Below are 15,312 nucleotides of genomic sequence, written 5' to 3' on the forward strand. Positions count from 1 at the left end.
GCTAAATGTAAATACTTACTGTGGCAAAGCTATCATCATATAGTTTTTCTAGGGCTTAAAAGCCATTTTACTTTCAATTTTGATTTACCATATGTGATTGGCATTGCATGAGCAAGTGGAAATATTTAACTGTAGCCAAATGGTGTTCATTCAAACAAGATGTAACCCAGTCTATCCATAGACGAGTGTCTTGTGAATTGAAGATTGTGTTCTGCCAACAAAAGAATTTAAACAGGTTAAAAGAATGAATGCTTTGACCAAACATTTAGGGTAAATGTATAGGACATTTTTTACTTGTTAGAATTACTGCACAATCATAACTTTGCCTTTCTTCTCAGTATTTTTCTGTGTTCATATTTGAAAGTTGATTGCCCACCTGTAGGTAGTTATGAGTAAAACCAAAAAGTAAACCAGACCTGTAGAGTAAAATTAGTACATTAGCATCTTTGTTCAGAAGTCTTCTCTCCTTACAAATATTAACTTCCTGCTACCACAGAGAAATTAAGGAAACCTGAAGTTGGATGACATGTGAGTCAAGGTCATGAGACAGAAGTGGAAGCGGATCTCATAAACTCTTGCTCTTTCCTTCACCGCAAGACTATCTTCATCTTCCAAGTTATCTTGGTAGCGATGCTGTTATCTGATGATAAGAGGATTAAATTAGATCACCTTAAATTTCCTATAGCATGAACATGTGTCGTTCAATCTACAAAAATCTATAGGATAAAAACCTGCAAAACAGTATAAACGTCGATTCCAATGTGGGGCTGTTCACCACTAAAGTATCAGGAGTGTTGAATATATCCACTGTAATGCAGGTCATTGTATGTCACGATTTCTTGCTTACTAGAGCAAAATAGAATTTAAGGGATAATGTAACATGCTTGTGATAAGAAGCTAGAACAGAGCTGCTGGATCTGATTTTAGACTGAGAAACATTTAAGTATGATTCCTTGATGGAAATTTTGTTGAAAAAAGCCAGCAAAAGCTTAACATTTTAATCTGGTGCTGGACTGTTCCAAAGAGTTGAGGAAGTTCCTGGAGTGGCACTAGTTTTGAGCTTCTTAACTAATATAATTTAGGTGGGGCCCCCAAAACTATATCTTAATATATTTCAGTTAAAATGCATACAGAAATACAGTGTATGTGATACTGTTTTGTTGTTGTCGTTTAGCATATTTGCTACACTGAAATCTTTCTAAAATGAATAAAAACACCTTCCTAACCTTCCTTTATGCTTGTGTTTCCTGTTTCTTTTTTTCCCACTTATGTCTTGGTTGTGCTTTTTCTTTCATAAACCTGTACCATGGCTATTTTCTTTGTAACTTTCTCTCCCTTTTTGCAACACTCCATTTAATTGATGGTATTTCTTCTTTTCTCAGTGTTTTATTTGCTCCTTGTTGCCTTATGTTGGTTTGGGGTATTTTTGTTTTCCCATCAAATTTCCTTTTCTTTAGTCTCTGTCCTCTTCTAGTCTCTTATTTGTTCCTTCCAGATAAACAGCTCTATTTCCTTTCTCACCCCAATTTAGTGAAACTGTGTTGGCTTGAGATCTATCCCAATTTTCTGTGTCTCTAAATTTTGGAATTCAAGCATGTATCTAGGTGCATCTGCTGCATATATACAACTACTTCAGACACATAGACCTGTATTAGTGGTGAACCACAGTACAAAGTTTCCTGGCAAATAACCTGTGGCTTTACCAGTGACAGGCCTGGTATAATTCCTGGTAGAATTCAGATTGGGAGCTACATGTTGATGACTTTCATAGCTGCATTAAGTTATGAAGACCCACTAATTTCTTAATTCTTTTCATTATAGACTGCTACCTTCATCCTTAGGAGTAGCCTGACGGAAGATTTTTAACAAAATACAAAAAGTTCAGAACTCCTTCACTTTATCTGTGTTAAACCTCAGCTTTTAGAAATTTTGGCTTGTGCTCTCTGAGATCAGCTTACTCACTTGGAATCCTGACGCCTTTGATTTGTGGAAGACCATTCCTTTTCCTAGCACGGGTAGCCCAGGAGCCTGCGTTCCCCTCAGATGTTCTCAGTCCTCCTACTGTAGCTTCACCGTCTCCCATGCTTGTGGGTCTTCTCTGAAGTCTGCAGTGATCAGGGCAGAGTTAGTCTATAGCTGTGTGTACACACAGACCTCTTTTTCCCCTGGTCCATTTTGTCCTGTCTGGTTTGTTTGTACACACAGACCTCTTTTTCTCCTGGTCCTTTCATGTTTATAAAGGAGGACTTGTCTTGTTTCCAGTGATAAAATACAAACAGAATACTTTAAAATGCATAGTCACTAGCTAAGTCAAAGAACTTTGTTGAATTTGAGATATTTTGATGTGAATTGAGCATTAGTGACTTCTTTTCGGGAGGCACATTGCAGCTTCTTGATAGTGATAGAAATGAAAATACAGAATAACTTGTCATACATATCAGGAAATGTAAGAGGTCTCTCAGCACAGAGAAGGAGAAAGAAATAGTACCTGGAAGCCAGCCTGCCATCCGAGGTCCAGCCTGAGGGCATCTATCATTTCAAGAACTGGAAGCTTTTAAGATCGGGAGAAGAAAAGGGATCCAACACTTTCAGTCTCAACTCACAAAACTGTTGGCACTTTTAAGGCACCAGATGCGTTCAACCAAGCAGGGCTCACCTTAAAGGACTTTCCAGCTTACTAAAACCATGTGGTCACGTTGAGTGTAGACATAAACTTTAAATAAGATTCAGAGATGTCTTCCAAATTAATATTTTAAAACGTAAGTCCTCAAGAAAAAGATACCAAGAAATGATTCTGTATTTCTGACTCTGGCAGAAAAGACTCTTGTATCTGCTACGTGCCATGAACTGGGAAAAGCTCTTCCATGTAGTGAGATAGGCAAGAGACTTTTGACCTAGCCTTTGTTTGATACATCAATTAAAGATTGTAAAATATCTCTTGAATTATTTCTTTGCATTCCAAGGAAAGATATGCATCATGAAAGCCCCTTGAAATATTTATGTTTCAGGCATATTTATTCAGATTCCAAAGGAAATTTGAATGAGATATAGATTGTAAAAATCCCTGTATAAATCTAGACGTTAGTATGTATCTTTCTGATCAAAAATTCATTACATGTATCGTGCTTTTCTTTAAAAGCCCAAAGATGATTGTAAAAATATATGTTTTCCAGTATCAAGGAGGCAGACATTTCTTGACTTACTATAGGTAAACAGAAAATTTGGAGTAGGTCTATTAGATCAGGAAAGTGCGAGAGAAAAAAATGCCAAGAACTAGAGAGGTTCAAAAAAATACAAAAAACCCTCTCCAAAACCCAGCTTCAAGGGCAGTAGCAGCTGTTACTTTAAGTGCAGAAAAATACTGAGATTGTGTTCACAGTAGAAATTCTAGGTTAAGACTGATTAAATGGAATTGACAAACTTTGCATTAATTCCAGAGAGTTCTTCCATGAAGACTGAGTAAGATCAATGCTATTAAATAAATAGAGGGAGAATCTCATATAGGAAATTAAAAATGCACATAACATTTCAATGTCTTTTTAGGTCTTTTCTAACTCAGTGTAGTTTTAAGCATGTAAGTTAAACTCAGTGCTGGTATGTTGGTGTATGCCTCAATGTAATAGGTGCTATCAAGAGGATTTTAGAGTAGCATACATAGCTACATTTTTTCCTATTTATGGAGCATTAAACAATATTACTTTGTTTTTTTGGCTGTTCTAAGATGAGGAAGCGGTTGAGTGTGGTAGGTGCATTTTTCTTTTTCAATTTAACTTTTCTTTCTTAAGTTATGTTTTCACTCCATTTAATGATTTCCTTTCCTATTTTTCCTTTGTGCTTCTCAGAGGAAATTGAAGGTACATGTACAAAAGTTTCCCTGCATAGCCCAATAATTTTATTTAGAGAACATGTGTTTAGAATTAAATTGCATATAGCCCAACGTTTCTAAGAGATGTTATACTTACAATGCTTTTATATTGCCACCAAATACATTGAATCATCTTTTGAAGCAGATAAAAACACCAGAATATTCCTAGTTGCTTCATGTAAAAATCAGTAATTTGAACTATTGTTTTAAACTGCTTTCTCTCTTTTGAACTTCTGGAAGATATGTATAGGAAAGTAGTATCATAAAATAATATTAGCAAGACTTGGGTGGGCTGGGATGGAAAGAGATGGTTTCAACTTAATTACACAGCCACGAGAGGTCTTGCATTTCTAATTACTACTGAAGAATATACTTCTCTGAGATGGTAGAAAGTTCATCTGTGTAGTATCATCTTTACTGTTTTTCCCTCTGCGTGTAGCCGGGTACTGTTATGCTTGCAGCATATGTTAAAGTAATAGCAGCTGATCTCTTGTATTTTTTTATTTTTTTTTAAGAACGTTAAGAGGCCTTTGTTTATAAAGGCATTAGAAATTGTAGCTCATATTTTTGATCAAAGGGCCTCTGGCATGTAAAAATATACACTATAGTTATTTTATATCAAATGAGAGGATGTGTTTTTGATCAAAACCCTTTCTGTCTAATCCAGTGAGCCAAAACCTAAAGCTAAAGTCTGATAATGTATAATTTACAAAAAAGCTTGATTTACATCAAATATGTTTTGCTTTCTTTTAAGTGGCATCATACCTTGTATTAACTGATAAAGTGTGAATAATACAGTGCTAGAATTCTTTTTAGAATGTTTGCTGTCATCACAGTCTTTGCTTGAAAAGGTAAAAAGATCAGTGTGCATGCTGCAAAATTCCAGAATATCTCCAGCTAAAATATAAAACAATAAACATTGTTTTATGTTTCTAAGAAAATGGCTTATTGAAGGCTTTTAATGCTATGCTTTGTACAGTTGTCATTTTGTAAGCAATTTCTTCTGTATTTTTTGCTGGGCTTCTAACTATTCTGCTTTATTTCTTGGCTCTTATTCTGTATGCTTTTACCCTTCGTCCAGAAGATGCTGAATATGCGGGTCACAACAGTGGATCCTATCTAGGTGAGCAATTGGTTACCAAAGACAATTTCTTCCTTTCTTTCAGCTTCTTTTCCCTGGAACTGCTACTTTGCTTTTGGGGGTAATCTGCATACAAATGTCCTTACTCTGCATGAGAAAAGCATGAATATTAAGTTTTCAAAAATGGCTCATTGGATTTGACATAAAGGATTTATGTATTGTATGCCTTTATCTGGTTATACATAAGCTGCTGAAATACTGGTTTGATTTTTAAATCAAAATTTAAAAAAAATATAAATTTGGGAAAAATACTTTTCGAGTACATTAAGTTAGTAGTGTCCTTAATGAAACAAAAAGGTTATTGTATCGTGAAACATTTGACTAAGTCTTTAACAGACATGCTTTCCAGGTTTTATCCAAGTTTTGCCTACACTTTCTTTCTTTGTACGTATCTAACAATATTGGGAGAATTCAGTGAGAGTACAGAGCAGATTTACAGGCACCAGTTCTTTTTCCACATTAGAAAATAAAGCAGGTTGTAACAACTGAATAGCTTAAATTTAGCTTTAAAGCTAGTCCGAGTTCAATGTATCATTGCGCGGAACGGGGAAGAGGAGGGGAAGGAGTCCTTTGGCTTCAGCCTTAAGATTCCAAATTTCAAACAAAAGCCACATTTTAAAAAGGTGAATGTTCCATGATATGTTTCAGCTTTTTAATTTGTGCCATTTTAAAAGCTATGTAAAATTATTTTAGTTGAAACTGTCCAGAATTCCTGCCAGCTGAAGGCTGGCTGGAGCGAATTTTGTGGCAACCAGCCCTTTTCCCAAGGCTTTCATCCTCCTACTACAAGAGGAATGGGAAGAAACTTGTCAAAGTGCTTTAGTACATCCAAGCCAGTGTGCTCACTGAAACAGTCGAGACCAGTATGGTAAATGAGAGATGGTTTTCATATTGCAGTATACTGTTTTTAAACGCAGTATAGCAGCTACATCAGGAACACAAACTGTATACTGAAAGAACTTCGACCTCTTTCGAAAACCTTATTGTGGAATAATTTCACCACATGTTTGTGGAACTAGTGGCCATCTGATCATGCTGAAAATAAACTTCTTACCTTTGTTAGTTAACCAACTAAATTAATGTTCAGTTGTGAGTGTGCTGAGAAACTGGATTATGCTTGGAAAATGATGCTTTGGATGTGATTCCTTATCAAATCATCTCCTTGAAACAGAAGAGACACTCCCCCCCCTTCTTTTCTTGCTGTCTGTAAATACAGAGTGCATGAATTTTTAAGGTGAGACTATCATGGTTTTGCCATAAAAGTGGCAAAACAGAATCAGAGAATTACAGAATGGTTTGGGTTGGAAGGGACTTTAAAAGATCACCTAGCTCCAACCCCCTGCCATGGAGAGGGATACCTTCCACTAGACCAGGTTGCTCAAAGCCCCATCCAACCTGGCCTTGAACACTTCATTTGAACCCACCTTTTCTTGGTGTTGTAGCCCTTTCAGTGAAACATTTATAAATATATAAAGGGGGAGTGTCACGAGGATGGAGCCAGGCTCTACTCAGTGGCAAACAATGATAGGACAAAGGGTAATGGGTGCAAACTGGAACACAAGAGGTTCCATTTAAACTTGAGAAGAAACTTCTTCTCAGTGAGGGTGACGGAACACTGGAACAGGCTGCCCAGGGAGGTTGTGAAGTCTCCTTCCCTGGAGACATTCAAAACCCGCCTGGACACATTCCTGTGTAACCTTATCTAGGTGTTCCTGCTCCGGCAGGGGGATTGGACTAGATGATCTTTTGAGGTCCCTTCCAATCTCTAGCATACTGTGTGTATTTTGTTGTGCAGTTACCAAAAAGGCTCAGTTGTCCTGGAAGGATATGTCTTGAGGAAGAAGCAACTGTTGTCCCATATTCAACCCTCCTGACCCCCCAAAAAATCAGAATGGGGTGTAGTTTACTTAGGCGACTTTCCAAAATTTGTTGGAGAACTGATGTACAGTTCAGGCCATGGTTTATGTCCTGAGAGGTTCCAGTTGGGTGCTGCCATCAGTCCAGAGATGGTACCTTCAGCCTTCTCATGCAGGGTCTGTGCTGTTGGAAGCAAGGTGTTGGAGAGGAGAGACAGCAGACAGAACAACAGGAAGAAAAAGACTTGTCTAAGGTTAGGACCAGTTTTGGGGTAAGGACACAAGTATATCGTATATTCACCTTCTTTTGCAATATGGTAACAGGACACAGTGATTTGTAATTCAGACTCTCATTCACTACTTGTTTCACAAACCATGAGGAGCCCAATCCTATTAGACACATTGTTTTTCTCCTAAATTATTTTGCAGTTGTATTTTCCAAAGGAGCAAACTGCTATGGAATAACTTCCTGTGCTAGACAAATGCCACTGCCTAAAGTGTACTAATTTGAACAAAACTTGTTGACCAGCTGTGGGGAGGACACAAAGCTCTTACCTATGTGCTATGCAAGGTATAAAACCTGGATAGTCTGTAAGGTAAAGGAGTCCTGGGGAAAGACACTTAATAAATCCTCTGTTAGGTACATGGGAGCCAGTACCACTGGTACAAGTATGTATTCCTTCAGTCTCAAAGATACACCTCTTCCCTGCTTGTTGCTTTTTGGGAGAGTGGTAAAATAAATATGTCTGATTTTTGAAAACAGCTTGTTCTGAATGTCCACCTACGTTTTACAGTAGAGTTTTTTGAAGTAAATTCTGAACATCTCAATTCTTCTGAATATGCCTGTTCTTGAAAGATAGTAGACATTTATGGTACCCCTTGATTACTAAGTAACTAAGAATTTCTAGGCAAGTCTCTTCATTATTATAAATTCTTGATCAAACATACTACACTGAAAACAAAACCTAAAACATTGTCACTGCAGGGCTTACATCACATCAACAAGTTCAGAGTGTTTTAATGACGCCTGAATAACTATATGTTGTAACCTGTTGCAAGAGCAAGGTGGCCTGAATTAGCTTAGCTGCTGTTGAAAGAGTTAACATATGGACAGTTAGAATGAGGTAAGTTGAAGTATGTTAAATTATTTGTATGCTTAAATTCTAGAAACAGTTTCCAAAGTATACACCGATCATTTCGTAAAACAAAAAGGAACTACTTGCTGATTTTGATAGTATGTAATCAAGTCAAATGAACTACAACAATTCTAATATCAATTAATGAATTTTCAGTTCATTTTATTGCTTGGTATCGGTTGTATACTTGTTGGTATTTCAGTCCAGTGACTCAGGATATTCTGTGAACATCTGACCCTTTCTGAAAGGATATGTACTTTGGGCACACATGAAGTGGTCATGAAGAGCAACAGAAGAGGCAGCTTTCAGAAAGCAGAATGTCCATACCATTTGGAGTCAGATCTTTTATGTCCAAGGTTATGCTGCTGTTAATTTGAACGCCGCCTTCTAAAGTGACTCAGACAAATTTAATGGTTTTTCAACAAATTCTAATATTTAAGTCACAGTATAGTGTTGTATGCTTCTGCAGTAATTTCCTGAGGAGTTGCTGGGGAGAACATTGAGGTTTGTCTTTGCCAAGCTTAAATTCTAGTTACATTACTTGAACCTTTATGAACATACAGTAAATACAGATGAATATAATCTGTTTACTATTCTCAATTTTGTCTTAAAAATCCAGACATAATCTATATTTTTATTAACCCTGTCTAAATGTGCAAGCTGGGAATCAGTCCAGAAGCAGGCAGAGCTCTGCTCTGTGTTTGTGCAGTTCCTGTGTAACAATAAAAATACTTAGTATACAAGCCAGTATAAAAAAATCCCAATATTTGGGGGAAGAAAAAAAAAAATCCAGAAATATCTAGTAAAAATACTGTGTTCATACAAACCTAGATAATGACCATGGTACCAAACTTACTTTTGCCAGTAATACGAATACAAAAATTATTTGTAAATGCAGTTACAATTAGCCGGCATTTGTTCATTCTAAATTATGTAAGATTAGACTGCAGTGAAGAATATCCATAATTTAAACACATACTTAAGCACTTGTTTTAATGAATGGAAATGAACAAAAGCATGTGTTAAGTACTTTATAGCATTCTGAAGCCTTAGTGGTGAATTTATGAAGCATAGGTGAATTTAAATTATGTTTCCTGTTAGTATAATTTCTCTCATTTTGCGAAATTAACTTTATACTTTCATGAATGTATTTGGATTTGAATTCACACAACGTAGTTGCAATCTTTTGTTCACTTCTCCTTTAGAATGATATGATTAAATTAGCAGAGCTAATGTAAGTTATATCAGCATCCTTTTTTAAAGTATTTTAAGGAAGTCAGTTCATGCACTGCCTGTTCCCAGTCTGGACATCTTTTGTGAGGTCCAACTGGATTTCTCTATGTAAATATAAGGGTAGTGTTCTGAAATCATGAAATACATATTGCTAGTGGTTAAAAAGAATAATCACACTTTCCTGCTAGTTTTGGGTTTGGTTTGGGGGTTGGGTTTGTTTTTTTTTTAATTATTTTTCTCAGAGATGTAAGTAGTTTTTCTTGGGTTGTTGTTGGACCTTAATCAAGTTTATTAGTAGTGGCTTTTGATTTTTCATTTCATGTTGAGGTTTGGAGACATCAGTAGTTTGAGAACATTTGTTCTTCATATTTTATTCCCAGAGGCTGTTCTTATTTCACCAAATCTGTTACATTCCACCGTTAGTTTATGGGTTTGCATGTTCACTGAGCTTCTAGTCATGTTGCTGAAAACAGTGAGCTGGTGCAAGCTTCTCAATGTTCAAAATTTTATGTTGCTTTAGTGACAGAATTTTCCCCTTTTATTTTATAGTCTGCATACTTGGCAACTAAGGTTAATCTCTGCTGATATCTATATTCCACATACAGTGTAGCCTGCAGCTCCTTTCATATTCATCAAGGTTTATATTATAAAATGTTCTGGGCAAGCAATGCTTTTTTTCCCTTTGTTCTTTATAGGAATTTACTTTTAAGCTTAATCATGTTATATGACTTTATTTTCCTATTGCATATCAGTATTGGTTTTGGTTTTCCTTAGTGACTTTCACTATATTTTTAATAATAGAATCATAGAATAGTTAGGGTTGGAAAGGACCTTAAGATCATCTAGTTCCAACCCCCTGCCGTGGGCAGGGACACCTTACGCTAAATCATATCACCCAAGGCCTCGTCCAGCCTGGTCTTGAACACTGCCAGGGATGGAGCATTCACAGCCTCCCTGGGCAACCCATTCCAGTGCCTCACCACCCTTACAGTAAAGAACGTCCTCCTTACATCCAATCTAAACTTCCCCTGTGTAAGTTTTAACCCGTTACCCCTTGTCCTATCACTACAGTCTCTAATGAAGTGTCCCTCCCCAGCATCCCTATAGGCCCCTTTCAAATACTGGAAGGCTGCTATGAGGTCTCCACGCAGCCTTCTCCAGGCTGAACAGCCCCAGCTTTCTCAGCCTGTCTTCATATGGGAGGTGCTCCAGTCCCCTGATCATCCTCGTGGCCCTTCTCTGGACTTGTTCCAACAGTTCCATGTCCTTTTTATGTTGAGGACACCAGAACTGCACACAACACTCCAGGTGAGGTCTCGCAAGAGCAGAGTAGAGGGGCAGGATCACCTCCTTTGACCTGCTGGTCACGCTCCTTTTGATGCAGCCCAGGATACGGTTGCCTTTCTGGGCTGCAAGCGCACCCTGCCGGCCCATTTTCATTTTCTCATCAACCAACACCTCCAAGTCCTTCTCCACAGGGCTGCTCTGAATCTCTTCTCTGCCCAACCTGTAGCTGTGCTGGGGATTGCTCTGACCCAGGTGTAGGACCTTGCACTTGTCATGGTTAAACTTCATGAGGTTGGCATCAGCCCACCTCACAAGCGTGTCAAGGTCCCTCTGGATGCCATTCCTTCTCTCCAGCGTATCAACCGAACCACTCAGCTTGGTGTCATCGGCAAACTTGCTGAGGGTGCCCTCAATCCCACTGTCCATGGCACCGACAAAGATGTTGAACCAGACCGGTCCCAACACTGATCCCTGAGGGACACCACTCGTTACTGGTCTCCAGCCGGACATTGAGCCATTGACCACAACTCTTTGCGTGCGGCCATCCAGCCAGTTCTTCATCCACTGAGTGGTCCATCCATCAAACTGATGTCTCTCCAATTTAGAGACAAGGTTGTCGAATGCTTTACACAAGTCTAGGTAGATGACATCAACTGCTCTACCCCTGTCCATCAGTTCCGTAGCCCCATCATAGAAGGCCACCAAATTGGTCAGGCAGGATTTCCCCTTAGTGAAGCCATGCTGGCTGTCACCAAGCACCTTCTTGTTTTTTTATGTGCCTTAGCATGCCTTCCAGGAGAACCTGCTCCAAGATTTTGCCAGGCACAGAGGTGAGACTGACTGCTCTGTAGTTCCCTGGGTCATCCATTTTCTCCTTCTTGAAAATGGGGGTTATATTTTCCCTTTTTCTAGTCATCGGGAACTTCACCTGACTGCCATGATTTCTCAAATATGATGGACAGTGACTTAGCAACTTCATTTGCCAGCTCCTTCAGGACCCATGGATGGATTTCATCAGGTCCCATGGACTTGTGCACGTTCAGATTTTTAAGATGGTCTCGAACCAGTTCCTCTCCTGCAGTGGGCCCAAGGTCTTCATTCTCACAGTCCCTGCATCTGCCTTCCAAGACTTGGGTGGTTTGGTCAGAGCCTTTGCCAGTGAAGACCGAGGCAAAGAAGTCATTCAGAACCTCAGCCTTCTCCAAATCCTGTGTAGCCAGTTTGGAGAAGGCTGAGGTTCTGAATAACTTCTTCGCTCAATAGTTAATTTACGTATATGAAGTTTGGTTTTCATCTTTCCTGAACTTTAAAATGCCAGCATTAGCAGAATACTTTTTGCTTGTACATGAATGTTTTTATTGCTTGCAAGCACAATGTTGTTTCAGTTCAGTTTAATCCTTTTGTAGTTATGGATGCCCAACATACAGTGCAGTAGTAAATGCAGAGTTCATTAGTAAATATTTATTAATGGTTCTTGATAGCTTGTGAAGATCACAATAAAACTAAGCCACATATATGAGGATATAGAATGGCAGATGTGAGAAAGAATTATGTTTCCACGAGCATGGTAACAATATCATAAAAATGTTGGTCTCATCATTCCTCTCTGAACTGTGTATTTTCCTTGGTTTGAAAGCTGCATAAAGCAAGTTTTCTTGGGTTTCTGTGTAGGGGCTTTGAGGAACAGTTAAAACAACTTTCAAATTGACAATAGTCTTAATGTGGCAAAGCAACCAGCATATCACTTTTTTAATATTCAGTAATTTTACAGAGCACCTTCACCAGCACACTGCAGAGAAATAGCTACAGTGGAAATCATCTTTGTTATCTCTGCCTCCCATGTTTGTTCTTTTTAATTAATATAATAGCTATTCCATAACATCTAAGTCTTAGTTGAACTTGTTGTTGAACCTTCTTAATATACAGGACATTGTTGCTATTTTCATTTACTAGTGAGTTTCAGTCACAGAAATATCAAGTGTTTTAATCAAGGAAACCTAGGTTAGCAGTGGAACCATATCACCTGAAACTGTGATGCTTCGTATGCACCCTGTAAAAGTGACAACGGATGAATCCTTGCAGCCTGAAGACAGCACTGAAAGATGGGAAAAAAAAACAAAAAGGAAAAATATCTGGGATTTTGAGTTGGTTGGGTTTTGGTTTTTTTAAAGTCTTTTAAGAGAAGAAGGAATGAAAATTCTTAAATAAACCACCACCTGGTAGTTTGGTAATGAAATCTGAAAGAAGTGGATGGAGAAAAGCAGAACAAGTTACAAGTGTGCTTACCAAAACCTAACAGCAGAGATTGAATTGGTATGAAGACTTTGCAGAAAAATATTTTTCCTAAAGATTCTGCAGCTTGACATTCAAGCTGAGGTTAAGAAGCTGTTGATAATGGCACCCTGAGACAGCTACTTGGGCACAGAGCTCTTGGAATTTAAAAGGTCCATACCAAATGGGAACAGACAAAATTGGTTTAACTTCATGTGATCACTGCTCTTACTCTTTACCTTTTCCAGATATGTAGATTATGGGTTTTGTGACTAAACTCTTTATTCTGTAAACTGCTTAGGAGCAAATGTGAAGAATTATTCTTTCTCTTCCTTTTATTCTTTTGTTATTATTCTATAAAATGATTATACAGGGAAACAAATGAACAAACCCAACATCAGAACCATTTTCAGCTTGCTTTTCAGGCAGCTTATATTTTTTCTTTCTAAATCCTGGAGCCTTTTAGATGAGGCCTCAGAAAAGTTGTAGCTCACTTCATGTCTATATTACTAATGTTAGTTTTAACCTTTCTTTATGTAACTGCCTATACAGTTAGGTATAATTATGTGGGAAAAAAACAGCCTCTTCTCATGACAGACTTCACCCTAAGGCAGACAAGACCTCCTAGATCTTGGGTGTGTAAGTGCAGTAGGGCTTTTCTGACTACAGTCACTTCAGTGGTAGCATTCTTCTTTAAATAATAAAACATGACTTGGTTTATTTCATTTTGGTTTCATATCTTCTGTTTTGGTCCCTTTTCTATCCCAGTCCATGTCCTCAGTCTAGACAAAACTGTAGCTCTCCAAAATGTCATCAGCCTTTTCTGTGGATGCTAACTCTTCACCTTTTGCATCAATTTTCATTTTACTTACTCATATTTTAAGTATGAATAGGTTGATGTCACTATTCTCAAAGAAATTTTTCTTCCTTTTTTTGTGCATATGCATGTGTTGTAGATTCCCATAGGTATAGGGATTCATGTCAATAAACAATTTGGTTAACATCTTCTGAGATCCATGTTCTGTAATGATTTATGCCAAGAGAAGCTCTGTGTTTGCAAAATGCTAAGCCTGTAACTAAGCCTTGTAGGATTTTTCTTCAGATCTTCTGAACGCTTGCAGAACTGAGTCTTGAATATATAGCCATATACTAACTTTGCAGAAAAAATTGTAATATGATTACTTCTCAAACACCTAAGCATAAATGCTGTTACAAGTTTATGAAAGCGTGTTGCTGAAAAGCCTGGGGTCACCAAAAGTTTACACACGTTAACTGTCCTACGAAATGTTCTGGGGGAAGGGGAAAGGTGTTGGGATCTTTTCAGTATTTAAATTGTAGTTTGTGTTTTACTTTATTACCCCCAAATAATCACATCAGCTTTGCAATCCTTCTCTCCAGCACTTCCTGTAGTTCCTTTGTAGAACAAAAGTGGTGGCGTAGAGATACCTGTAAATTGTAATATAATACAATGTAAAGGATTTATTTAAAAACCGGAAGGTAATAATTAACAAAGGAGTAAATTAGTCTTTGACATATACTGGAGAAGGGTGGGGGGTTTTGTGCTCTTCTGTTTGAAAATAAATATGATCATCTCCTTTGAGAGGGCTTAAAAGTTATGCGAAATGTCCAGTCTTCTAGATGGGCACTGTAGATGTCACACTCTTGATGCAACTGTAAATTTAGTAGGAATATTAACTTTTAATTGCATGCTAACATATCTGAAATACGGGTACCATATTGTATAAGATGTTTCATAGTGTTTTGGAATTTAACTAACAGTGTTTGGTTTTACTTTTAAACATCTTCAGGAAAGGCTTTGTGCACTTCTTTATACTATCAGCATGGAGCTAAGCACAAAAAAATTGTTCAAAGGTTAATTCTCATTAACCCTTTCAACTACCAGGTGTGTTTCTATCGTATGTTGTACTTGATGTCTGTGTGCAATGGTGTTTTAATAGAAAAGCACTAAGTGTGATATGAGAGTCCAGATTGCATGAACTTCCTTGTGTGTATACACACCAATGTGTAAGATACTCAAGTTATCTAAATATGTTAACAACTTACTGTAATGATATTTTGCAGCTTGTTGCAACTTATGATTTTATTGGTAATCTTAATTTTGCAGTTCAAATAGTCACCTGGTACAGTTTAAACTGCAGCAAAATATTGTTCTAATGACCTGGCTTATTAAACATATAATACATTTTTTTATTCCGTGCACCAATCCTCCAGTGTTTGGAAGAGACTGTTTTCAAGTGTTTTGAGAAGACTTACTTTCTCACTTTGAAAAAATCCTGTTCTTATTGCAGCTGGCTTTAGAAGAAGCTTTCGCCTTAGCAGAAAAGATAAAAAAACAAACAAATCTATGTATGAGTGCAAGAAGAGTGATCAGTATGATACAGCAGACATCCCAACATATGAAGAAGTTGCAAAATATAGACGACAACCTAATGACAAATACAGGCTTGTAGTTTTGGTTGGTAAGTTGTTTTTCTTCATTTTTGAGCTGATAAAACATAGGAC

At 37.6% G+C, this 15,312-nt stretch overlaps 1 protein-coding gene across 2 annotated transcripts in view; it reads left to right on the forward strand.

Annotated features, from left to right (window-relative positions):
- MPP7 (MAGUK p55 scaffold protein 7) overlaps positions 1-15,312 on the forward strand; it is a 157,116-nt gene that overhangs the window by 125,734 nt on the left and 16,070 nt on the right. Inside the window, exons 13-14 of one of the 2 annotated variants that reach the window (XM_062633539.1) lie at positions 4,950-4,988; positions 15,099-15,269. In XM_062633539.1, coding sequence (XP_062489523.1) covers positions 4,950-4,988; positions 15,099-15,269 — 210 coding nt within the window. The remainder of the gene's footprint in view (positions 1-4,949; positions 4,989-15,098; positions 15,270-15,312) is intronic. The other variant, XM_062633540.1, reaches the window with a different exon arrangement.

This window comes from Pezoporus occidentalis, unplaced genomic scaffold (assembly GCF_034315485.1).
Source record: "Pezoporus occidentalis ecotype Australia unplaced genomic scaffold, CSIRO_AGI_Poc_V1 ctg40, whole genome shotgun sequence".
NCBI lineage: Eukaryota > Metazoa > Chordata > Aves > Psittaciformes > Psittacidae > Pezoporus > Pezoporus occidentalis.